At 42.8% G+C, this 27055-nt stretch overlaps 1 protein-coding gene across 1 annotated transcript in view; it reads right to left on the reverse strand.

Moving 5' to 3' along the window:
* Positions 1-27055, reverse strand: part of ncapd3 (non-SMC condensin II complex, subunit D3) — a 74649-nt gene that overhangs the window by 36440 nt on the left and 11154 nt on the right. The window contains exons 10-23 of the mRNA XM_062412839.1: positions 26926-27051; positions 25796-26048; positions 23770-23808; positions 22293-22385; positions 22119-22192; positions 21827-21961; positions 21412-21632; positions 21091-21282; positions 20884-20981; positions 20692-20801; positions 14960-15067; positions 14633-14747; positions 11758-11853; positions 11398-11636 (exon numbers count right to left, since the gene is read on the reverse strand). Coding sequence (XP_062268823.1) covers positions 11398-11636; positions 11758-11853; positions 14633-14747; positions 14960-15067; positions 20692-20801; positions 20884-20981; positions 21091-21282; positions 21412-21632; positions 21827-21961; positions 22119-22192; positions 22293-22385; positions 23770-23808; positions 25796-26048; positions 26926-27051 — 1899 coding nt within the window. The remainder of the gene's footprint in view (positions 1-11397; positions 11637-11757; positions 11854-14632; positions 14748-14959; positions 15068-20691; positions 20802-20883; positions 20982-21090; positions 21283-21411; positions 21633-21826; positions 21962-22118; positions 22193-22292; positions 22386-23769; positions 23809-25795; positions 26049-26925; positions 27052-27055) is intronic.

A 27055-nucleotide genomic window follows, 5' to 3' on the forward strand; every position in this document is an offset into this window, starting at 1 on the left:
AATTGGCGAGAAAAGGCGGCCACACCTGCCCTAGCTGATCCTCAAGCCAGGCGCAACTCAGGGAAGTGTGCTAAACCCCTCCTTTACTCTCTATTAACCCATGACAATTTTACCAAGTACATCAGTTTCATAAAGACACCTCCATAAAGGGCCTCATCATGGATAAAGAGGCGATGGCTGTGGACTTCAAAAGATAGCAGGGGATGGACAAAGATTATGTTAAGATTGAGATGGTAAGAACAGGGTTCCTACTGGTTTTACCAAGTTAAATTGAAGACTTTTTGAGACCTTTTTAAGACCACTTTTTTTTTTTTTGGAATATATTTTTTATTGAGCACTCATATCACAGGAGTTGTACATGATACAACATTCACATAAGAACTTTAGACCAATGCTCACATCATTTTGAATACATTATCCCCCCCCCTTCCCGAACATACAGGACATCCATCCAGGAAAGAAAAACAAACACATACATTTACATAGGCTCACCATTTTTTCAAGTTGTGTACTACACATTATAGCTCACAAGGATAAATATCACAACTGTAGATGCTAGAGGGCTGCTAAGTGATACTAAGAAGGCATAGTCTTAAGTTTACCCAAATATGTCAGCACTGGATCCCAGACTGAAAAGAATTTGTCCCTGGACCCGCTGAGAGTGTATTTTATTTTCTCTAACTGTATGAACTGCATTAGGTCATTAAACCACAGAGACAAACTAGGTGGATTTTTAGATTTCCAATGTAATAAATTCTTCTACGTGCCAACAGTGTTGTAAAAGCAATGATGTTTTTATATTTTTTCCTTATTGTACAGTATCTTCTATCAGTAGTACCAAATATGGCCATTACTGCACTGGGCTGTAGATCAATATCAAGAGCCTCTGACAGTGTTTTAATGATTGCAAACCAATAGGATGTTAAAGCTGAGCACGACCAAAACATATGGGTTAAGTCGGCAGCAGTATTTAGACACCTGTCGCAGCTTGCATCCGTCTTAGGGTATATTTTAGCAAGTCTGGCTTTGGAGTAGTGGATGCGATGTAAGATCTTAAACTGTATTATGCTTAATCTGGCACATGAAGAGCTGTCATTCACTCTAAGTAAAGCGCTGTCCCAAAGGTCTTCTTCCAAGTCCTCTCCCAGCTCATCCACCCAGGCTGCCTTGATCTTTGCGAGAGTTGTAGATTTAAAAGAGGATATACAGTTATTGATTCTTGAAATAAGTCCTTTTCTAACAGATCATCTAAACCAGAAGGTGATGGTAAATAAGGAAAGTTGGGGTCATGATGTTGAAGGAAGTGGCGGACTTGGAAATAACGAAACAGGCTAGACCGAGGGTGGCCAAATTTATGTGATAAGTCATCAAAGCTAGCAAAAATATTGTTTATATACATATCTTTAAACTTGTAAATGCCTTGTCTTTGCCATAGAGTAAATTCAGAGTGTAATCTAGCTGGAAGGAAAAGATGATTATTGTGTATGGGACTTATATGGAGAAGATTATTAAACCCGAAGCTATGTCTAAGTTGAAACCATATTTTGAGGGTATTTATGACTACTGGATTGTTGGTGTATTGAGAAATAGAGATGGGAAGGCTGGAGGTGACCAGGGCTCTGGGAGAGGTTGAAGTGCAAGATGCATCTTCGAAATGGCACCAGTCTGTATCAGCAGTGTGGAGCCAGTGCATGATTTTCCTGGTAAAGCTTCTGCATGTCCCTTGTAATGTTAATGCCCAGATATCTAAAGCCATTTCTAGACATCCGGAACGGCAGAGCATTGTCCTGTATTTGAAAAGCCAATTCATTAACAGGATAACATTCACTTTTACTAAAGTTTAATTTGTACCCAGAAAAAGCACCAAATCTCCTCAAAGCATGGATCACATGGGGGGTGCTTGAAACAGGGTCTGATACATACATTAATAAATCATCTGCGTACAGAGATACTCTATGTTCTTCCCCTCCCCTATGGATTCCATTTAACAAGGGTAGTGATTTGAGTGCAATGGACAAGGGCTCTATGGCCAGGGCAAATAGCATTGGGCTGATAGGGCAGCTCTGACGGGTGCCTCTTGACAGCTGAAAATACTGAGAGCGCTTACCATTTGTAATTACTGAGGCTTTGGGTGAGGTATATAAGAGTTTAATCCATGAAATGAAATAAGGACCATACCCAAATTTCTTTAAGCATGTAAATAAATATCTCCATTCTACCCTATCAAAGGCTTTCTCTGCGCAGGAGAGTGAATAATATTTAATAGCCGGCGGATATTTGTAAATGAATGACGCCCCAAAATAAAACCAGTCTGGTCAGCAGATATCACGTCATGCATTGTGGCTTCTAAACGTAAGGCAAGGGCCTTGGCCAAGATCTTCACGTCACAGTTTAAAAGGGAGATGGGTCGATAAGAGCCACATTCCGTGTTATCTTTATCTGGCTTAAGCAAGAGGGTAATTGATGCTTCAGTCAATGTCTCCAGCAGGGATCTATGAGACAAAGAGTCATTAAACATATCAAGTAAGATTGTAGACAGTTTACAAAGAACTTTTTATAGAACTTTTTATAGAACTCTGCAGGGTACCCATCAGGGCCAGGCGTCTTGCCATTCTGCATTGTTTTGATCGCGTTAATGATTTCCATAGATTTTAGTGGGAGCTCAGTCTCAGTCCTGTGTCTTGTCTTTATAGAAGGAGCTTGAAGATCATTGAAAAAAAAATCCATGTCAAAGCTATCATTTGTTATCTCTGACGTATACAAATTTGAGTAAAACGAGGTGAATGTTTCATTAATTTCTTCTGGGTCAATAGTTAGTTCACCATCATTTTTCCGTATTTGTGGAATCTGTTGGGACACGGAGCGGCACTTAAGTTGGTGTGCTAATAGCCGTCCAGCTTTGTCGCCATGCTCAGACATACCCCCATGATTATAATAGGAGACGTTCTGTCTTTTCAGTTGATGACAAATTAAGAGGTGTCATCTTTTTAGTTGGAATCTATAAAGTCATCTATTTTTTGGGAGATCATTTCACAAAATCTCATCAGCCAGAAGATTTCTATCTAATTTCCAAGAGGGGCGTTCTAATTTGTAAGAAGGAAATGCAAGGTCTAATATTACAGGGTCATGATCTGACTCAGCTGGAGTTGAGTATTCAGCGTTAGTTACAAAGGTGAGAAGAGACTGGTCAATAAAAAAATAATCTATTCTACTATACGAATGGTGTACACAGGAAAAAGAAGAAAAGGACTTGCTTTGTGGAAACAAAGAACGCCAGGGGTCAACACCTCCTATCTGGTTCATAAAGGTTGATAACAGTTTGGCCTTTTTAGACAGGTTCTTAGATTTAGAGTTGGAACGGTCTTATACCGGGTTCATTACACAGTTTAAATCGCCGCCAAATATCAATTGTTGTGGGTTCAAATCTGGAATTAATGAAATTATTTTCCCCATAAATTTATCATCATCCCAATTTGGGGCATAGATGTTAATCAAAACCACAGGCTTAAGGCCTCAGTATGCTTCTCCGAGTCCGTTGCGGACTGACGGACGGACTGAGCGGTCGGACCCTTTTTGATTTATAGTTCTACGAGCCTTTTTGTTGTGAAAACAATTCACCGCCAGAACAGTAGATGGCGCAACGGAAGTCGAGCTTAGAGAAGCCTACCTCATGAGATATAGAAGAAGTCCACGCTGGTTTATTTACGTCACCCCAGCTCCTCACACACAGTGAACGATGGCAGCTAACAGAAAAAGGCTGTTGACGCGACAGTTTTTGCTGAATAAAGTGACACCCAGCGGGTCAAAATGCTTATGTTATCGTGTCTTAACGCAGCGGTTCCCCGGTCTTGTTTACAAACTGCGTTGCTAATTCAACAGCTGCAACAGCTTGAAGCTACACGGAGGCAGCTAGCTTCCCCCCAGCTTCCACACACAGTCAGCACGGACACCCGATACTAAATACTACCAAGTGTTTGCTTCTAGCCTGACGGTGTTTGAGAAACAGTGTCATGACAGCCGTGGGATTAAAGTCAGCGGGTTTTTGCGCTGTTCCCACCGCAGTTAGCATGGTGGCTAGCCCGCTAGCCCCGTTATGAAAGTTCGTTATAGCCGTATATGACCGTACACACATGCCGTAAGTGCTCTAACCAGCCACCGTCAGCTGGACAACGCCGCTGGCTTGACACACGTCACATTAATCATCGAGTCGTAGTTGTGATTTAGGTTTATTGTGATGTAGAGAATGGAACAGGAAGTTTGAGGTCCCGAAATGCTGGCGTTAGCGGACCAATCACAGCCAAGGGCTATCCGTGGGCTCTCCGCCGTTTCGTTAGAAAAATGAGAGCTGCACGAAAAGCTCTCCGAGGAGCCGCGGAGAGGGCATTCGACGTTGGAGAAGGCAGTCCTATCTATCCGTGTCCATCAAAACGGAGAAGCATACATTGGCCTTTATGGTAGAGACGCCCAGAAACCATTACAAATCGACCCTGTGGGTCTGAGGTGACAGTGGTCGCACTAAACTGGATTCTTTTATGAATCAATATTGCCGTTCCACAAGTTTTAGAGTTAAGGTTGGAATGGAACACATTCCCCACCCATCCTTTCTTTAGTCTGACTTGATCTTTAACCAGTAGATGGGTTTCCTGTAGAAATACAACATCACAATTTAAGTGTTTTAGATGATTAAATATTCTGGCTCTTTTAACAGGCCCATTTAAACCTTTTACATTCCAGCTAATAAATCGTATAGCAGCCCTTTTTGCATCAATACCATCTCTCATGCTCAACTATAAAAAAAATAATTGAAAAGAGTAGTAGGTAAAGATAAGTTAGAGCAGTGGCTGTGATAAAGTACACAGGTATGTTTGTTTCTTAAGTGAACTAAGGTGAACATTTGTTGCAAAAATGTGGTGGTTTCCTTTCCCCTAACCCTATCTCATGTCCAAAACAAAAACAGAACTAGAACTAGGCCTATACTTGTCCTTCTCCCTGAGGCAAGCTGCAGGCTAAACACTATTTCCAAAAACTTCTGGCAATACATTCTCTTGACACTTATGCCCAGGAAGGCTCCCAGTGGTCATATGTTAAAATAAACATGAAATAAATAAATAAAATAAAATGGTTGAGCAATATAATAACTGTAAAACAACCGAGCATATATGAGAATGTGTATAACATGAATATTGAAAGGCAACATAAGTGGTCTGTACAGTATTAGAGTTCAAGTTGTGTACTTGTGTACAGTATAATACGATTAGTCCAGCAATAACGTCAGTGAGTATTCATAACTCAGGTTCTCAGACCGCTGGCTGATGTGATGGGTTGAAGAGGTGATCTTACATGTCAGAGGCTGAGGTGGTTAACCATCTCAAAGCTGCACAGACCAAACCGCGACATATATAGTCTTACTCCTTACCAAACTTCTGATCTAGAAACTTCTGAGCTTCATCAGGCGAGTCAAAGGTAAACACGTTATCCTCGTACATCACGAGCAGCCGGGCCGGGTACACCAGGTGAAACTTGACGCTACTCCGGTACAAGGCTTGTTTAACTCCGTTAAGCGCAGCTCTCTTTTTAGCAAGCATCGCGCTGACATCTTGATAAACTCTTATGGTGGTACCTTGGTACGTCAGCTTGTGATTCCTGGCCCAGCGCAGCGCAGCTTCTTTCTGTTGAAATCTGGAGAAACAAACCAGGAACGTGCGGGGGGAAGATCTCCGGCCGGATCTGGAGGTCGGGGTCCGGTGGGCTCTCTCCAATTCATGCGGCGCAGGGAAAACATTGGGGACCTTCACTTGCATCAGTGCCTCGGACATGAACTTGACGGGATCCTTGCCATCCTCGCTGCCTTCAGGGATGTTTAATGTACGGAGGTAAGCTCTCGAGGTCGTCGATCCGATCCAGAAGTGACTGGTTATGGTTTTGAAGCATTTTAATTGTAGACTCCGCTGCCGTTACTCTTTCAAAGTTGTCACCAGCCACAGACTCAATGGAGGTGAGACGGCCCTGGAAAGACATTGTTGTTGGTTGCAGTGTATCCATTGCAGTCTGCAGCGGTTTGATAGCCTCTTTGATCAGGGAAGAAACATCCTCCTTTAACGAGGTTCTCTGTTTGGCGAACTCTGCAGACAGCTGGTCCATGCCGACCAACGCGGGAGCTGAAGGAGTTTTTGACTATGTCGGAGAGTTGGTAGCTGTAAAAGATGCAAGCTTGCCCGCAGCACTTGTAGCAGCACGTGTTGCTGGAGTTTCCACGTTGTTGGCTGGCTTAGTGTTTTTAGGTTTGCTCATCGTATGTGAAGTTGACTAAACTAGGTCAAGCAACGTTGGTTATATCGAAATGTTCAAAAAAAATTTACAAAAAAATGAAAGTAACAAAAAGCAGTCTGGGAGCCTTCGCGTGTGCGTCCACTCTCTACGTGTCGCAACCGGAAGTCTTAAGACCACTTTTAATAGAATTTAAGACCTATTTCACGGCCATACTTGCAAAAAAGTATGAAGGAAAATGAATATGTAAGAAGAAATAAGTCCCAGAATTACTTGCAAAGTAAATGTATTCCCGTTCAACATAACAATGACTGAACAGAACAGTATACATAACTGTGTGTGTGCGTGTGTCTGTAGACCTGGTTGAGGCTTTTCACTTCTCTCTCTGTGTCTCTGACTGGGCATTTGATTCTAAAGCCTTTACCCCTGATGTTCCTAGTTTTACTGTTTTCTAGCTAAAGGTGCAGTGGCCTTCCAGAACATTCCCCTCCACTGGTTGCTACCATGCACTAAACCTGCTTTTATTAAACCAATATTAGTTGAACCTGCACTTCCCCATTAAGTTACAAAAGACGTTGACACACTAGTAGAATTTTCGTCTCATTTTGCTTGATTGCTCCGCGCGTTTTTCAATTGATAGACACTGTGGATAAAGGCTGCCTATCAACACTGCGGAGGTGCGCGCAGAGCACAGAAAGAGGGGCGCGTGCTGTAATCCTGCGGCGGGAACGCGCATTCAGTGGGGGTGCGCTCAGAGTAGCGCAAGCGGAGTGTGGTGCAGTAATAATCAAGCGTTTAGCGTGAGACAGAGAGGAAGAAGACAGCTGTCCGTCAGACAGAGACTGCTGTCTGTTTGTGCATGTACATCCGCGAGCAACCTGAGTGGGTACTGTATGTTAGTAGTAGATTCAGAGTTTTTTATTAGTTAACTTGCACACCTGGGGCTGCCCAGTCAGCGCGTGTGCAGCGTTATCGGTGGGTTCCTCACTAACATGTACATACGGGTAGATAAGTATGTATATTGTTAATATGGAGGTGTGTAGTCTGCACGCACGTATCTTTCCTGTTATATTTGTGGACAAATTAAATAACATTAACAGAGAGAAGTCGTCTGAGTCGTGTTTTAGCAGACACACCTGGAGCGGAGCTGGAAATCAGTACCGGCTAAAAGAATAAGTTCCTCATATACAGTCCTTACATCAATCCTCACCAACACACTGGGTGTCCTCCGATAAGTCCTCCCCTGGGACTGCAAAGTTAGTGATGGTTCCATTCCGATTTATTTCCATACGAATTGTTGGGGGGAATTGATTACCGTGCTGCGATTCCCGTGCAGCACGGACATTTCCTCAAGCACATCGCGAAGTCGCTTCCTAATCAAATTCATTTAAGACCTAGCTAAATCAAATTTAAGACAGTTTAAGACTTTTTAAGGCCTAAATTTCCAATTATTAAATTTAAGACTTAAGACACCGCGGGAACCCTGTAAAAAGCTTTAGGTTCCTAGTTTTGCAGTCTGTGCACATTACTGAGAATCTCTTGTCACTCCACAAATACACTATGGTCAATAGAGCTCCTAAGTGGCATGAATGCCAGCATCCTCTTAATGTTTCTCACCGGTACACCATCTAGAGCTTGCTGACAGGGTGCATCACAGTCTGGTATGGGAACTGTACTGCTCACACTCTTAAATTTCGAAATGGGTGCCTTCTGCGTCCGGGTCGAAAAGAGACTTTTTGTTTTTTGGGAAAGAGACAGACTGGCTGCTTTAAGAGAGAGACAGACCAAGAGAGAGAGAAAATGTACCAGTTTCAGAGAGAGACCCAGAGAGAAAGAGAGAGAGAGACTGGTTTAAGAAAGACTTGATCAGTAGGCAGCTCTATCACTATCATAGGTCTCTTCAGGTCAGGGCTCTGATCGTTTGACAGAATTTTGGGTTAGATTGCTCATATTTCATTTTCAAACTGACCACTAGGTGGCGCTATCACTATTAGTGTGTATGCGGTCATAGTCTTGACTTGATCAAGTGTTGACTCTAATCACGTGACAGAATTTTGGGGTTGAATGCTAAAACTCCATTTTCACACCGACCACCAGGTGGCGCTATCACTGTCACTTCATACACACTAACACAGGAATCTGATGTAGAGCCAATCACATTGTAGTTCAACAGTTCCCCCCTGAAAGACAAAGAAAATTAAAAAAAAAAAAATTAAGCCCGCCCACACTGGGACTTGAACTGGCCACCTCTGGGTCACTGTCCCTCTGCTCTACTGACTGCACCACATACAGTGTTGATCAACACCCCGGAAGTAGTGAGAGAGAGAGAGAGAGAGAGAGAGAGAGAGAGAGAGAGAGAAACTGGCTGGTATAGAAGAGAGAGCGACAGACTTGATCAGTAGCTGGCGCTATCGCTAACACTGCATACACACTCATCGATTTCTTCAGGACAGGGCTATGATCATGTGACAGGATTTTGGGGGAGATTGCTAAAACTTCATTTTCACAACGACCACCACGTGGCGCTATCACTATCACTTCAAACACACTAATACAGGAATCTGATCAAGAGCCAATCACATTGCAGTATAACAGTTCCCCCCTGAAAGACAAAGAAAATAAAAAAAACAATTTACGCCCCGCCCACACTGGGACTTGAACTGGCCACCTCTGGGTCACTGTCCCTCTGCTCTACTGACTGCAGCACCTACAGTGTTGATCAACACCCGTGAAGTATTCTAAAAATAGATCCGACTGTCCCCCCCTCCCTCTGCGTCTGTGTGTGTGTGTGTGAGGCCCTGATTACGCCAGGTGTGCGGGAATGAGAGGGAGACATCAGACCTCAGGAGAACCTCCCGAACAAATGCTCTAATTCAAAAACTATAACTTCTATCCGAAAAATGAAAACACCGTGAGAATCACAAGGCTTGGACGAACAAGTACACACATATCTATATTATGGTTTAGAGTCAAAAAATGTGGCCGTGTGAGCAGTTTAGAAACTTACTTCTCATTTCATAAATTCTCCTCCAAACAAACACTTGTTACTCAAAAACTATAAGTCCTATCTGGAAAATGAACACATTGACTTAAGATATTATTGACAGTTGATTGTTTAAAGAATTCAACAGTTCCCCCCTGAAAGACAAAGAAAAAAACTGTTTGTATCTTACCCACATTGGTACTGGAACACGCCATGTTGAGTTACTGTCTCTCTGCTCCTCTGAATGCACTACCTGCAGTGTTGATTACCACCTGTGAAGTCTAAAAATAGATCTGACTGTCCCCCCTCCCTCTCTGTCCCCCCTCCCTCTGCGTGTGAGTCACTGATTACGCCAGGTGCGACATCAGCCCTCTGGAGAACGTCCCGAACAAAATGCTCTAATTCAAAATCTATAACTGCTGTCCGTGAAATGAAAACACCGTGAGAATCAGAAGGTTTAGCCGAACAAGGACATATCTATATTATTCTTTAGAGACATGTACGAGCAGTTTAGAAACTTACTACATTTCATAAATTCTCCTCCGAGACTTATCATTACTTTTAATGGAAGAGACATTTTTTCACACTCTAGCACCGTCATCAAACAAATACTTGTTACTCAAAAACTATAAGTCCTACATGGAAAATGAAAACATTTTGAGAATCACAAGAGTTTACACTACAACCAGATATATTTTTTATTCGTGAGAGCTGAGAGAAATGGAGCCGTGGGGGCGATTTACGTTTTATTTTTCAGTTTTAATCTTTTCAGAAAAATCTTCAGAATTAACATGGGGCGCCAATGGGAGAAGGATCCGGAAATAATTCCTCGATTTTTCGATGCGTATATAAGTAAAGGTCCGAGAAATTTGAGAGTGACATGTCTGCGAAGGAAACAATCTCACCACCTCAAATATCTAAAAATCACCTCCGTTTGGGGATTTGAGAGCAGTTTGAGTGACAAAAAAGGGTCTAAAAACACTGATTTTCAGCCTCTCGCTCTTTTGGTAAAGAGACCTTGAGTCCCATTCGTCGTTTTTGGTCGCGTTATCGCGATCTTTGAGCGAACCGGGGGACGAATCAAAAATCTTAATAATAGCACACCGATCAACGTAATTCCGCAGGTATATTTGTAGGTCTCGTGAATGTGCGACAATTTGTGGGAGGAGAAGCTCGGCAAAATAAAGACGGAAGAAGATAGAAGAATAATATACACTACGGAATAGTAATATGTAATGCTTTGCATGGCGCGTTGCGTAGCATTGTGCCACCTAGTGGCAGGCACCACTAGGCGGCACCCATAATAATATACACCTCGGAATAGTAATATGTTGCGCCATGCAAAGCATTGTGCCGCCTAGTGCCAGCCACTAGGCGGCACCCATAATAATATACACCACGGAATAGTAATATGTAATGTGCCGCCTAGTGGCAGGCACCACTAGGTCCATGCTTTGCAGGGCTTTGCCGCAGTGCATTGCATGGCACGTTGCACGCATGAGTTTGTTAAATGAAGAATCATTGAATAACATTAAATTTATTTCCCTTTTTAATAAATCCTTTTATAATTATAAGATCTGTATTCTGTGATTAGTTGTGCATATGTATATGAATACAGCTGATAACTATAGCATGTGCTCAAACTTAAAACCCTTCATTGTTTATTATATAATCTTTAATATTAAATATTGAGATTAATTTAACTTATCGCTTGAGACTGATCTTTATTAATAATTAGCCAACATCAAATCTACTACTACTATTACACAACAGGGATGTGTCGAAGGGAGTGGAGATCAGGCGTTGGACCCTGATACATGAACACCACTGTTGTCACAAACGAAGACTCAAGAGAAGGATTAAATGCGGTACGCCTGACCTCACTTTAGAACACACGCAATGGCTCAACTGACCACAGCATCGGGAGGTGTGGAATAAATAAATAAGAATGATTGCCTAATTAGTCCAAAAGATTGTGTATAGAAAACAAAAAAACAGCCTACTGATTACAGTGCTAGATTAAAGTATGCATGTTCATGATTGAACTGGCTTGCCACAGTACAAGTAAAGGCTTTTGTAGGTCTACTTGACCTATCATTAAGAGTTTGAAACTATGTGTATAGTAGAATTTATAGAACAATTCCTACCTGGAGCAGGTTGGTCAGCATTATAAGAGACTGCTCCCTGATGACAGCTTCATTGTCTCTCAGACAGGCAGATATGTTGGGGATGTAATGATCCACGATGGTAGTGTATCGAACACACAGATCACACATTATCACCACCAGGTTGTTGCGCACAGCAACATCTGTGCCAACCTCCAGCTCCCTGGCAAACACTGGCAGGTACTTTTGGACTAGTTCCTCATGCTGTAAACACAGTTTACCTAAAACAGAGAGTTGCCACAATTGCAGAAACAAGTATGATGAGACAGAAGGATACATATTATAGATTTTACTTAAAGAGAAACAGAAACAAAGAGCAAAGGGCAAAGAGCAACATATTACCTAAAGTGATGACTGCATGGGCTTTGACTCTACAAGGTAGAGCATTTTCTTTGAATTGGGACAGAGGCAGCAAAGCTGGCAGTTCCCTCTGGCACTCTGTCAATAAACCAGCATAAAAAAAAAAGTCAGCCATGTAATCCATGTTACCATACAATAGTTGATGCAGAGCTTGACTTAATTTATGCATTGTGCAAGAGGTTTGCAAAAAAAGAAGAGAGGAGATCAAATTGAATTGTAATTTATGTATGATTCATAATGTTGGATTTTAGTACCTAAATAATATGTAAAAAAAATGTCCTTAAAAAACGAGAAAAATGCTCTTGGACATTCAGAATATAATCTGCATTGGAGCTAAATTAATAAAGTCCAGGTCCGAATATCAGCATAGAGTAGTAAACAAATACTTGAGTTGTTACCACTCAACCCGTTTAAATTCTTGCTTAAAACATATTTTACAGCAAAGCCTTTTGACCCCTGATTTTAATGTCTTTTATCTGTGTTAATATTTAATTTTATATTATCTTTCTATCTTTAAAACAATGTTTAACCTTATTTATATTGTTGATATAGAAACAAATCATTACTTACATAGCACATACTTTATACTGTTAATGGTCTATAGGGAAGCTGATCAGTCATTGAAAATAGACTGAATCGTAAACTAGCTCGTAGGACATATCAAAAATAATACCTAGTCCACCATACAAAACTGTTGATTAAACAGAGAATCCCAGGAGTTTGTTTCAAGAATGTTGACCAAGTCAATATTAGTGTTGGCCCCCCCGAAAAAGCTGACAGGCCTGTCCTGACAGAATCAAGACCAGCAGTGAAAGTAAATTAAGGTTCTTGACATAACTACTACCATAACAAATAATAAAAAGGTTCTATGGTATTTATTCTCTGTATGTTTTTGATTTTCAAAGAGTTTACCCCGAGCCAGTAGCCTGACGTTGTCAGACTCACAACTCTAGTAAGAATGTGAGTCTGAGACCGCTCCATTGGGCTGTGATTATGGGGCGTGTTTCAACTGACCAGGAAATAAAATTCCTCTTCGCTCAATTGGATAGACCTACAACCAATCAGAGCAACGTGTGAACCCGGCGTTATTTACTAACACCGGGTTCACACCGGGCGCTGAAGCGATGCCGAAGCGATGCTTCAGCGCAGCGCCAAGGCTTAAATAACAGCTGGCTCCCTTCCACTCCCATGTTAAAACTTTGTGCGGGTCACACCGGAGGCTGAAACGCTGCGCTGCGCCAAGGCTGCCTCATGCCGTGCAGCGATCGTTTCGGCGTCAAGTCTATTTTTTGCACTTGACGCGAGTGTATCGCACCAGGAAACCCACTGAAAAACGATCTTAAACTATATTGATGACATATTTTATATGATATAAATGATCAAATATGCATCCCATACTTTGAAGTCCCCTTCTGTTGTCCTGGAGTTTTAATACGACCAATGACATTATTAAATGTCACCATCTGCCCATCCACTACAGCCACACAAGCAGTGATACAGATAAAAAGAGAGAGAGGGGGCTACGTATTCTCCACATAGTCTTGTTGCTCCACATAATGTTGGAGCAAAAAGTAAGTATATGCTTTTAATCTACTGGATCAACGGGTGATATTATTAGCACTGCCCGGCGGTTCAGCGTCGCTTCAGTGTCCGGTGTGAACAGCCAAGCGCCGGCGTGATAGGAATTAGCGCGGTGCTTTGGCATCGCCTCCACGAGCTCAGACATAAACAGTCGTTGTATTACTTTTATTAGTATTTTATCCAACAAAATGTTACTTCTTGCATTTAGAGTCCTTCATTGGCATGCTCCTTCTTATATCATCGTTTTTATCTCTATACTTGCATCATTTTTTTGTTATTTCCTTTATGAGACTGTGTCACAAGGTAAGAGTTGGGGTCAGGTATTCAGCTTGGGAAAGCATTACATCAATGAAAGTCCTCACAATTAGATAAAGAGCCTTTCCCAATTCACCTCTTTTACAATGTACCAATTCCTCTCCCTTAGCCCTACCCCTAGATATGAAATGCCCTTTGCAGGTAGAGTCCCCCTCCAAAAGAAGCCACAAAGGGGCAGAAAATCTTCCCCTAGTAATTAGGACGCAAACAAAGTATGCACTGCAAGTCATTATTCCACAAAAACAAAAATCTCCCCCTTCTGGACTGCTAGTCAGCCTTTTAAAGTCCCAGACAAGATCTCAAGTTACTCAGGTTACTTTCTGGAGGAATATCAAAACAGTCTAAATTCAAGTTGTTTTAAATAAATCTGCTTTTCTTGTTTCAAGTAAAATTAGCTTTGTATTAAAAACAAATGTATTGTATAAAGAGCTTTTGAAAAAGGCATCTTAAAATAGTGTTTAAGTTTGCCGTTACAATTTTATTTCTTAATATATAACTACAATACACAAACAATCTCGACAAATATTAACAACTAAGTCTCTTTAACTTTTCTTTTTGTTCCCACACTCTCTTTCCCTAATCGTTCAACTTTCATTATTATATTAGCAACCTTTATCAATCAACATTATAATAGTGACACATCTGACAATTGAAGGAGAGATTGGAGAGATTGATCAATAGGTCAATATAAAGTCAGCATGTTTAAATGGGTTATTAAAAGTACCATTAGTCCTGTCCTTACAAGCTTCTGCATCAAACTGAAAACCATATAAGAAATTTCCTCTTAGGGACACCCTACCACTTGGCCCAACCCCTTAATTTTGCACATGGGCGGGAAGGGGTATACCTGTGCCATTTCGATGTGTTATAGGGGCACTTCATATCTAGGTGTAGAGCTAAGGGAGAGGAATTGGGCCAGGCCCAAAGACAAATCTGTCATATTAATGCCCATTAATAATACCTGCCAGTTTGTCAGAATGTACTGTGAGGAGAGACTCGACCAGCAGCACTGTCCTTTTGCCAACTTCAGCAGGGCAGTGGAGTGACACCACACCAAGCGTGTGGAGATGTTTAACCTTGAAGAGAGAAACATTTTCATTATATAAGAAGTGCCACTAAAAAGGTGCCGACCTGGGATGATGCTGCATATTGGGTCTGAAATTTTTTTAAATCAAAACTGTAAAATATCTTAACCCTAAGTCTTTTACAATAACAGCAATCACTTCAAACTGAATCCTAACCTTAACCTGCAAGGAAAAGCAGCATAGAGTATAGAGTTAGTTCCCACCATCAGCTCCTCGTTGAGGTTCTGAGCTCCCTTTTCATTCATGATGACGGATGTTAAATAACCCTCACAGAGTGACACCAGCTCACTGCCATGCTGATTCAGAAATGCCTGAAGAAAGAAAGCAAATCACACTAAAGAAACTGCAAGCTTAGGGGTTGGAAATATGTCATGATTATGTTCAATCATTTGATAACAGTCTGACATGAGCTTTTGTCCTCTATAGGTGACAACAGAGTGGTAGGTACTTGCTATCTAGCTATTATATATTACACACACACACACACACACACACACACACACACACACACACACACACACACACACACACACACACACACACACACACACACACACACACACACACACACACACACACACACACACACACACACTTTTTAAGGAGGGGGTCAACAAAAACTGAATACAGGGTTACAATGATGCTATCGCTAAATGATAAGCCCTGCTGCTTGAGGATCAGGTGCAGTTTGTACCATGTATCTGTCCGAGTGTCCTCCATCCATGCTCCTGCTTTCACATTACACTTTAACAATAAATACCAACACTCATCACAAGCTACAGTATTAGAACCTGAGCAGTATTTGATTTAACTTAGTGTTGATTCGATCAAAAGTTCACAAGACACGTAAATACCGACATAGGGCTGCTCGATTAATCGAAATTTAATCGTGATTTTAATTATTGGGTCAAACGATCTCCAAACTACTATAATCAAGTTGATGCGCCATTCAGTTCCTCCCCCAAGCATTCAGTGGCTCAGCTGACTGGCACTCACTCTCAAGCAGCCGTAATGTGAAGGAGGCGGGTTGTGTGTGTGGTGACCGGTAGTGAAAAAAACAGCGCGAGTGGAAAAGCAGGGAGGGCAGCCCCGTTTTATCTACAAAAAGTGTTGAAAAAGTTAGAGCAGCAGCAAACCATATAGCGGCCGCGCCGCGCCCCGCTATTCTCCAGGATGCTCCCGCCCTGCTGTTCACCACTAGTTCCCACTAACAGGCTCCTGAGTTGACACCTCAATGGACAGCCTTTTGACCAGATATTCCACCCATGTAATGGAGGCCATCAACATGTCTCACTTAGATTCCATATCCCCTATCACAAGCAGAAATTATAAGAGCTAATCTTTCTGTATGTGGGAACGCATATTTCACATCTGTTAATAAAATCAACTTCACACTAGGCCTGTGCATTCTTTGTGGTCCAGGGTTAGTGAAATGAAATTTGGACACATGATACACTCAATATTAATACAATTGCAGTGTGCCTACATTCTGTAGACCAATTTAAACATGTATTTTTCTAACAAAAACTCACAAAAACTACAGCAGCTAATTATTTGGCCCGTAAGATCATTTGGATAATTTGACTATTTTGTTTTACCCTATTCGAATTCCAGATATTCGCAGGTATCTTGAGTGCTGAACTCCGTCATGGTAACAATGTTCATAAAACCACCTCCAATTTAGCAAGTTGTCTACAAAGTAAAAGCACAACAGTCATAATAAACAGAATTGCAGCGAATTCAGTTTAATTTTATCGACTATAAAATCTTCATAAAATCTGTAAACCTGCCACCGACGCGAGTGGCAGCCTTTCCACGTAGCTCCGTTGTCTTGTGTCTTTTTTAAGTTTGTCTGTCATTGTTTACACTTGCTTTTAAGAGGCACTGTGTAGATATATTTATATCCTATGGATACACTTACGGATCGACCGCAACAGGGCAGTCAGGACTTTGTTTACTTGAGGGATCAGCTGCTCGAGCTGTGGTCAGGAAATCATGCCGGCACAGTTCACCCCATACCGGAGGAGCTGGTGAGGCGCTACCACGGAAGCAGAAATGGCGCGTAGGTGAAGGCGAGTCGCTTGCAAAAGTGGCGGAGGTTCAAACCGGCTATTCCTTTGTGTGTGATGGGGAATGTAAACTCGCTGGCCAACAAGACAGATGAGCTGGCAGCCTTGGTGATGAACGTGAAGTTGTACAGAGAGTGCAGCTTACTGTGCCTCACGGAGACCTGGCTAACTAGCAACATCCCGGACCACAACGTGGAGATACCTGGCTTCACTACGGTGAAAGCGGACAGAGATTTAAAGCTAAGTGGCAAACGGAAAGGAGGGGGGCTTGCACTTTATATTAACATTAGGTGGTGCAACCCAGGGCATGTGACTGTTATAGCTTTGAGCCTCCGTCCGTATTACATGCCCAGGGAATTCTCGCACGCCATTGTTGTTTGCGTTTACATCCCTCCAGGAGCTACGGCCGAAATCTTGTGTGACATTATTTACTCCGTTACACTGGGCTCCAAACTAAACATCCTGAGGCCTTCATTGCAATTTCGGGGGACTTCAATCATGTTACTCTGGACTCAACTCTGCCTGCTTTTCACCAGTTTGTGTCTTGCCCAACAAGGAAGAACAGGACAATTGACCTGATATATGCTAACGTGAGGGACGCATACAAAGCCACACCACTTCTTCCCCTGGGGAAATCAGATCACAATCTGGTTTTCTTAGAATTAAGAAAACAACCAACCACCACGCGCTTCTTCATGAATTGGTCTCCTGAGGCAGAGGATGCCCGCAGGGACTGCTTTGAGTCAACTGACTGGACTGTGCTGCAAGATTCTTTTGGGGAAGACATTGATGGGGTCAGACACTGCACTACTGACTACCTGAACTTCTGCATGGACATGTCGCTCCCACTAAAACGGTGCGTTGCTTCCCTAACAACTAGCCCTGGATCACCTGGAGGCAGAGAGGAAGCGCGTACAGGGAGAGCTGAAGACCATGCTGAAAAAGGCAAAGGATTCATACAGAAGGAAGGTGGAGCAGAAGCTGCAGGAGAACGTCATGAGAGAGGTGTGGGATGGCCTGAAAACCATCACAGGCTGCAAGAAGAGCAGTGGCACTGTGAAGGGGGATGTGGGGAGAGCGTGGCCTAGGGGATAGAGCGGGTGCTCTGCAACAAGAAGGTTCGAATCCCACTCTATCCCATCTGCATGCCTAAGTATCCTTGGCAAGATACTGAACCCCTACATGGCCCCTCATAAAATGATGAGTGTTCTAAAAATGTAAGTCGCTTTGGATAAAAGCGTCAGCTTAATGACATGTAATGTAATGTGGTGAGGGCAAACCCCCCCGTCAGCCCCATCTGCTGCTGCTACCTGCTCACTGCATGCCACAACCCCCTCACATCCTAGAGATCATCCTCTCCCCCCTGCTCGGACCACAGCCAGTGTGGCCCCACCCCCCCCCCACCACGAGAGAGCTGAGGATACTGCGCCCTAGGAAAGCAGCCTGCCCTGATTGGGTCTGTCCAAGACTTCTCAAGGCATGTTCTGTGGAGCTGGAATAGCATATATTCAACCTGAAGGCCGAGTTAAAGTCGGGTTGTACGCACGCCGACGACACCACCATCCTGGGTCTCATCTCCAACAACGACGAGACCGCCTACAGAGATGAGGTCAGAGGCTTGGAGACATGGTGCCAAGAGAACAACCTGTCTCTCAACGTTTGCAAGATCGAAAGTTTGGCATGGCTGCAAAAACACTTACAAACTTCTACAGGTGCACCATTGAGAGCATCCTCTCAAGCTCTCAACTTTGGTAGCTGCTCCGCTGCTGATTGAAAGGCCCTGCAGAGCAGTGTTAATTTCGTTGACGAAATCGATGATGAAATATATTCGTTAACGACCCTTTTTCCATGACGAAGACGTAACGAAAACGGATCTTTGAAAATAAAAACTATGACTAAATCTATTTTTAACTTTCGTTGACGAGACGAGATGAAAATGTTGGTGGTTGACTAAGTCACAATAATTTTTTTAACATCATCGTATCAGGCCGTCATGAAGTTTCAGGAGCGGGCGAGTGAGTCTGTGTGTGTGTGTGTGTGTGCGCTCCCAGATAGCGCACCGGTCCTGAGGCTCACACTGTTGCCGTCTGGCAGACGTTACCGGAGCATCCGAGCACGGACTACCAGACTAACAAACAGCTTCTACCCCCAGGCCATCAGGCTTCTGAACAATCAACACTGACCCCCTTAACAGTCACCATGTACATTCTGCTCACACACTCATACAAATTTCATTTGGACTTTTATCTGCCTTTGTAATACCTATATTCGTATTATTTAAGTTAATTTAATATTACCCACTCCTTCACCATGTAAACTGCTACTTCATTTGACTTTGACTTGACTATGTTATATTTATACATATATTCATATTCATATTTAATTTAATATTCCATTCACCCTGTAAACTACTGCTTCACTTGTAGTACATTACTGTACTACATTATATGTATATGTAATGTTATGTTATGTTAGATAGCATGGTGACTATCCTCTGAATAGTCACCATGTACATTCTGCTCCCGAATCATACAAATACACTTACTTCACATATACCTATCTTATTTAATATTCACAACTTCTTCACCCTGAAAACTGTTGCTTCATTTGAATTTATTTGATTAGGTTATATGTTATACATATATTCATATTATTTTATTTAATATTCCCCACTCCATAATGCCGGCAGAAATCACTGAAGACTTAGAAGAACAAATATGGACCAAATAGATGAGCACTTGGCAGAAGAGATCAGAAAGTATGACCACTTGTATAACCCGTCACTGACTGTCCGATTTGTCCGCCAGAAATAGGCTATGAGGAGCCGGAGTGGCAATGTAAGTCTTCGACAAAACACGTTACTCTGCCTAGTGTTCTGGCAGTGAATTGCGTTGCAACACGTTAGAGAAGCATAAACCAAAACGAGTCCGTCGATGCAACTAGGTGGCCTTCCGCGGTTGCAGTCGCAGGACTATTACTCGGCCTTGAGCCTCCAAATGGAGGATGTCCCTGTGGAAAACCTTCTGCCTCATCCCTGTTCCAAGAAACTACATCCCAGGGGGGGGGGGGGGGGGGCAGTCTACCTCAGTCTGCCCTCCCCTTCTCTACTCTCCGCATCTCATTAATATATACCAACCCACTGTCCATCCCTTTACTGGCTATACTAGCCCCATGCAGACTTTACCACTAGATATTCTTAAATATTTTTTTATTTTTCTTTTCTGTTGTTTGTATATAGATGTATATTATTGTACTATCCACTCCAGCAGCACAAGAACACTTTCCTACTGGCCACTAAAACAATCACATCATTGCATTCCATTCCATTCCTGTATCTGTAAATATGTTCTCCGTATGTGATTTATGTATGTATGTAAGAGATGTGTTTAAGTGTATAAGCTACTGGATGATCTAAATTTCCCACAGGATGAATAAAGTATCCATCTATCTATCCATCTATCATTGCAGAAAACCCAGATAGAACGAACACAAACTTAACTCTACACCATAGACTATATGAAAAGCTTTGTAAACACTGTCCAGCACGCATGTCATAACAAAGTGACAGTATATTGTAGGCCTGTTGGAGAAGGACTCACTATTGACAAGAAAAATTTCTATATTACCACTGGTTGAGTGAACAGCCCATTCCAAACAGGCATGCATGTAGCTGTGCAAAAGTTCTATAAATAGTAAGGAAAGGAGGTTCAATGCATCGTGTCTTATCTTCGTACTCATTCACCTCAACAAAAGAAAAGGAGATATCAGCATTCCTAAAGACATTTTAATAGATAAATGTATCTTTTATTTTCATTCTAAATAAGAACAGATACTAATCATATCAGTAAGAAGGCAAGATCTCCAACCTGAGTCTGTTTGATGTCATCACTACGCCTTAGGTGATAAAGAGTCTCCACAGCAGCACTGATCACCTCTAAAGCCAAGTTGAAAGTCTTCAACCAAGACATCAAATCCTCTGGAGAGAGATAATTTTAAAATAAATTATAACCTTTGCTGACTCCAGTTAATTTCCCATTATATCATACAACTTCACTTACCAACTATCCTGTCCTTGGTATCATCATTCAAATATGCAGCAATATTTCCTATCACAGAAAGGATGTGACAGCAGGTTGTCACATTTGCATCCTTTGAACTAAGAACAAAAACAAAAGTACAATAAATATATGTACTTTAATATTCTACGATTTTCAGAAAATAAAAAATGAGCTTAAAGTTCATATAAATACATTTATCCCTCACACCTGACCATGTTGTCCCAGGCTTCCAGGATCTTCCCACAAGGCAGTCTGGGAGACGAAACAACAGCCTTGGAGAGAAATAGCCAGGCCCCTTCAGCATGATCTGCCTTAGTGTGTGAGATGAGGTTGGTGATGAATGTAGACGTGAACTTGTCCTGTTTGGACCAGATGGTGAAAGCCCTGCTAAAATAGGGACTTGAGAGCAGAGAAAAAAAATGTAATCAGGAAAGGTGCTCCAAAACTATTTGAAGTCTGTAAAAAATGTTTTAGAAAGACTGCTGCAACTGAAGAAAGGAAAACTAGACTGAATGAAGTTGGTCCAACCTGAGATTCTTGCACTTGTGACAGAGCAAGCACAGGAGGTCCCAGGTCAGCTTCTTACTGACATCCAGGTGGCAGCTGGTAGAGTATGGCTTGACCTGACTGAGCACAAGCTGATCCAGAGCCTCCAGGGCCTTGTCCTGCACGGAGTTCTCAGAGTCTGCCAAAGCTGGCATCACTCCTTGCAGCCATGCTTTTTGAACCATACTGCATTCTGGTTTAGCCTGGTGGTCGGGGGAAAAAATAAAAATATATTACTTTTTTCCTTGTCAATAGATTGTTTGAGAGCATGCAAATTGTTACTTTATGCAGCAAGAGAAACAATATCCTGTTTGAAAACTAAAAGCCCCTGTTAGCATTTTGTTCAGTTTTCTGCCATCTGTTTTAATGCCTCTCAGAGTCATCAGCTGATACTTACCACAAGCAAGTCTCCCATACACTGCAGGGCCTTCTTCCTCACAGACACAGCCGGGTCTCTGCAACGCTCCGACAACATAGCCAAGTTCTCCCAGCTCATGGGGATCACAGAATGTTTCAGGAGACTCACCAGGGCCTAGGAAAGGACCACAGAGCTCCTAATTTAAAGTAATTTGTGCATCCTTTGTTTTACCCCTGTTTTACTGCACCGAAAGCCACTAATGAGTGAAACTAAACATACTGGTGACTGATTTGAAACATGTTGCTATCTGACAAAGCTCAGCTCCAGGTACCTGCAGTGCTGATTTCCTCACGTTAGTCTTAGAGTCTTTCAAACGCTGCAGGAGAAGAGTCGTGTTCTCTCTTGCTGCATTGAAAACACAAATCCACTCACATATCTTTGAGTAAAGCTCAGACTTTGAGTGGGGAATAATTGATGCAAAAGAGGAATTATTTGCTTATCTCACCATCACAGCCAAAGCTTTGAGTAGTACTGATCTCCAAAGTCCTGAATGGCAGACTATTGTACGTTTTCTGAGTCTGCTGGGAAGTTACATTACCTGAAACATAACCACATCTATTAAAAACACTTCAAAAAATGTGTACTGTCAGCATTGAAAGAGCAGTGAATGCTTAATTCACTAGTAGTATATAGTATAGTCATGTGTTCGAAGGAACATCTCTTCAGAGAAACGGTTACTGTTACTTGCAACAACAAATTCTTATAAAAACTGAATAATGCTGTTTTTTTTTTTTAATTCTAATAATAATAATAATTTCTATGGGTTAGAATAATATATTTTAATCTCCCTAAACCCCACAAGAATCAGGATCACCACTGAGTGTCATACAACCTTGTCCTAGTTAATCCTTGGCTAACCTCTAAACTTGTTTGTCTTTCCCTGCATCCTTGTTCATCACCCACACCAGCCATTATCTCCAGTGCTCATAATGAACACACTGAAATCAACGTACACACAGCCACACACTTCCCGGAGCCCTTTGTTTGGAGTGGATCTGTACCTCAGGACCACAGAGTCTGAGTTTACTTTGTCTGGCCAACCTGTTGTTGTTGTTGGCCCCAGTTTGCGGTATTGCTGTGTCAAGCGCTCTCTTTTGTATTAAAATAAGAAGATTATGCTTTTTCAGTTTTTCCCTTGAGTGTTTTGGGGGTTATTTTGTATGGAAAAGATCTGTTCTCTGTAAAAAAGCCAGCTAACAAGCGAAAGCAGAGGCCAGAGTTTCCTACAAGCACTGGAAGAAGTTCACCAATAGTAACAGAGTGGGTCAGCCGGCAAATCAAAGCAGACTAGGCTTTATCGGGAGGGGGTAGCTCACAGAGAGCTTAAACCAAGCATTTCAGACGCTGAAAGGAGTTTGTCAAAAATAGACATAAAAACATCTACAACATAATCTAATTGTGAACCGTTTGTTCCTTGTCTAGGTTTTAAGATTATTAGGACTCAAGCGTCGTCCTATTGCTTCTTGTTTGATTATTCAGGAAAATTAATCCCATTTTTGGAGGCTTAATCTAACTCACCAAACTTGTTGGGCATGTTAGGCCTGGTGAAAATGTAAATTTTCTGGAATAATTGGAATATGGTTTGATAAAATGGCTCAGCAGCGTGCCCTAGACAGAGCAATTAAAATAGTTCACGAAGTTCAGTACACACGTAGATTATGACCAGATGAAAAAAAAAGCCAGAGGCAATAATTTGATTAACCGTAACAGAAAGTCAGCCACTTTGGATTTAGTTGCCATTTCGGCCTCTTTACACATTGTGTTGCTTTAACTCGATGAGTACAAAGTAAATATAGTTGTAAAAAAAAACTGAATAATCCTTTACAAGTAAGTTGACAAGAATCAAACAGTTATATCTATCTCTCCCATGTGGTATGGAAGGTCTCAACTTTAACTCAAACTGTAATAAAGGAAAAGTGTACCTTCTGTGGTTTCACCATCCAACAATGTCTGGGTTCCAGCTTAACAGAGGAGTAGACAGGTTACTTTAGTGGAAATGTAACTACTGAAACAGTTTATGATTTAAACACAAGAACTCTTAAAATATATTCTCTAACATCTCATCTCTCATCTCATCGTCATCCGCTTATCCGGGGTCGGGTCGCGGGGGGAGCAGCTCAAGCAGGGGGCCCCAGACTTCCCTTTCCCGGGCCACATTGACCAGCTCTGACGGGGGGATCCCGAGGCGTTCCCAGGCCAGTGTTGAGATATAATCTCTCCACCTAGTCCTGGGTCTTCCCCGAGGTCTCCTCCCCACTGGACGTGCCTGAAAAACCTCCCAAGGGAGGCGCCCAGTGGACATCCTTACCAGATGCCCGAACCACCTCAGCTGACTCCTTTCTAAGTAAAGGAGCAGCGGCTCTAATCCGAGTTCCTCACGGATGACTGAGCTTCTCACCCTATCCCTAAGGGAGCAGCCAGCCACCCTTCTGAGAAAACTCATCTCGGCCGCTTGTACCCGCGATCTCGTCCTTTCGGTCATCACCCAGCCCTCATGACCATAGGTGAGGATAGGAACGAAGATCGACCGGTAGATCGAGAGCTTTGCCTTGCGGCTCAGCTCTCTTTTCGTTACAACGGTGCGGTAAAGCGAACGCAATACCGCCCCCGCTGCTCCGATTCTCCGGCCAATCTCACGCTCCATAGTACCCTCACTCGCGAACAAGACCCCGAGGTACTTGAACTCCTTCACTTGGGCTAAGGACTCATTTCCTACCCGGAGTAAGCAATCCATCGGTTTCCTGCTAAGAGTCATGGCCTCAGATTTAGCGGTGCTGATCCTCATCCCAGCCGCTTCACACTCGGCCGCCAGCCGATCCAGTGAGTGCTGAAGGACACAAGCCGATGATCCAATGAGGACCACATCATCCGCAAAAAGCAGTGACGAGATCCACAAACCACCGAACTGCAACCCCTCCCCACCACGACTACGCCTCGATATCCTGTCCATGTATATCACAAACAGGATTGGTGACAAGGCGCAGCCCTGGCGGAGACCAGTACCCACTAAAACGAAACTGACTGGCTGCCGAGGACCCGAACACAGCTCTCGCTTTGGGAGTACAGAGATTGGATGGCCCTGAGGAGAGACCCCTTACCCCATACTCCCGCAGCACCTCCCACAGTTTCTCCCGGGGGACCCGGTCATACGCCTTCTCCAGATCCACAAAACACAAGTGGACCGGATGGGCATACTCCCAGTCCCCCTCCAGGATCCTTGCGAGAGTGAAGAGCTGGTCCGTAGTTCCACGTCCGGGGCGAAAACCGCATTGTTCCTCTTCAATCTGAGGTTCGACGATCGGCCGAACCCTCCTTTCCAGCACCTTGGAGTAGACTTTACCAGGGAGGCTGAGAAGTGTGATACCCCGGTAATTGGTACACACTCTCTGGTCCCCCTTTTTGAACAGGGGAACCACCACCCCGGTTTGCCACTCCTTTGGCACTGTACCCGACTCCCACGCGATGTTGAATAGGCGTGTCAACCATGACAGCCCCTCAACACCCAGAGCCTTTAGCATTTCTGGCTGGATCTCATCAATCCCTGGGGCTTTCTGGTACCAGAGCTGAGACTGTGCGTGGAGGTAAGCCCGACCAGATCTAACTGATAGCGCTCCACCTCCCTCACAAGCTCCGGTTCCTTTCCCCACAGCGAGGTGACGTTCCACGTCCCCAGAGCCAGCTTCTGCCGCCCGGGTCTGGTCCGTCGAGACCCCTGACCTTCGCTGCCACCCATGTGGCTGCGCACCCGACCCCAACGGGTCTTCCCACAGGGATGGGCCCTCCATCTCTAACAATTAATATATAATCCCCCATGCTACCATGAATATACCAAAAGCATTATCTGAAAACATGTACTAGACTAAGACCCCAAACTAGCCCAGATTATTCACATAACAATGACCTTCATAGGAAAATACAACTGCATATGGTGTTGGGTGTTTTTCTCACTGGCAGAAAAGAGGTTGTGGACGGCCCGGGTGACATTAAGTGAAGGCAGCTCCAGACACTGGGCCAGACAGGAAAGGGCATGACCTTGGACAGTGGGCGATTCGTCCATCTGCTGTGCGAACAGCATGCTCTGGATCAGAAATTTGTGTGGCAAAAAACAGGCAAGGTCCGGGTCCTTACACTCTCCTGGCTTCCTCTCAGGCTGCTCCAGCAGTACCATTACCACATCCATAGAGAAGAGTCGGCACACCATCTACACAGAAGGTTTCTCGTAAAAAGTTTTGTAGACATCTCTCAAATACTGAAAAGAACATGCTACTATTAACTCATATGCAGGCTGGTACACTTTCCACATCAAGTGGGCCAAACAATGTTGAACTAGGAATATAATATGTTTATAATGTGTTTACATTTTTATTTTATTATCCTTATGAACTTGAAGGCAAGAGTAGAGGTGACGAAAACATGCTCAATCTGAATCCATTACAGTGCATCTAACTGATATACACTGTGTGCACAATTATTAGGCAAGTTGTATTTTTGAGGATTCATTTTATTATTGAACAACTACAGTGCTCTCGGTCACTCGAAAACATCAATAAACCTCTAACCTGAATATTTAATAAAGTATATGTGAGACTTTGGTTTTCTTAGGAGGATATCTATGTGTGCACACTTATTGGGCAACTATTGGTTGCAGAATTATGATGCAACTAATAAAAAAAAAAAAAAATCTGTGACCAATATAGCCACCCTTCTTTTCAATAACAGTAATAAGCCTTCCATTTATGGCTTCTGTCAGTTTCTTAATCTGTTGACGATCAACTTTTTGTACAGCAGCAGCCACAGCCTCCCAGACAATGTTCAGACAGGTGTACCAAATTTGAACTCTATCGGTAGTAGGATCTTGTAGAAAGTGTGAAAATGCCATAAATCATGCCAAAATAGCATGTTTAATCCATACATCACATAAGTAAGGACTAACATAAATGACAGAATACCTCTTTGGGAAAAATGCTTTTTACATTTTAGTTTGGTTCAATGCCCATTCCACTAAGGCGGGATTAAGTACCTTTACTACGCATCATGTAGTCCATCTTTGTATACAGTCTATGACTGGGATGCATTACCTTTGAGTGTCTGGAAAGGTTGAATAGCCACTTGATGAAGCCGGCATAGTCTGTGCTGGTCATCTCAGATGTAAGCATACCCACAGCCTGGGCTCCATGGATTCGAAATTCACTCTTTTCCACCATCTAA

The sequence above is a fragment of the Platichthys flesus genome, chromosome 19 (assembly GCF_949316205.1).
Source record: "Platichthys flesus chromosome 19, fPlaFle2.1, whole genome shotgun sequence".
Classification (NCBI taxonomy): Eukaryota; Metazoa; Chordata; class Actinopteri; order Pleuronectiformes; family Pleuronectidae; genus Platichthys; species Platichthys flesus.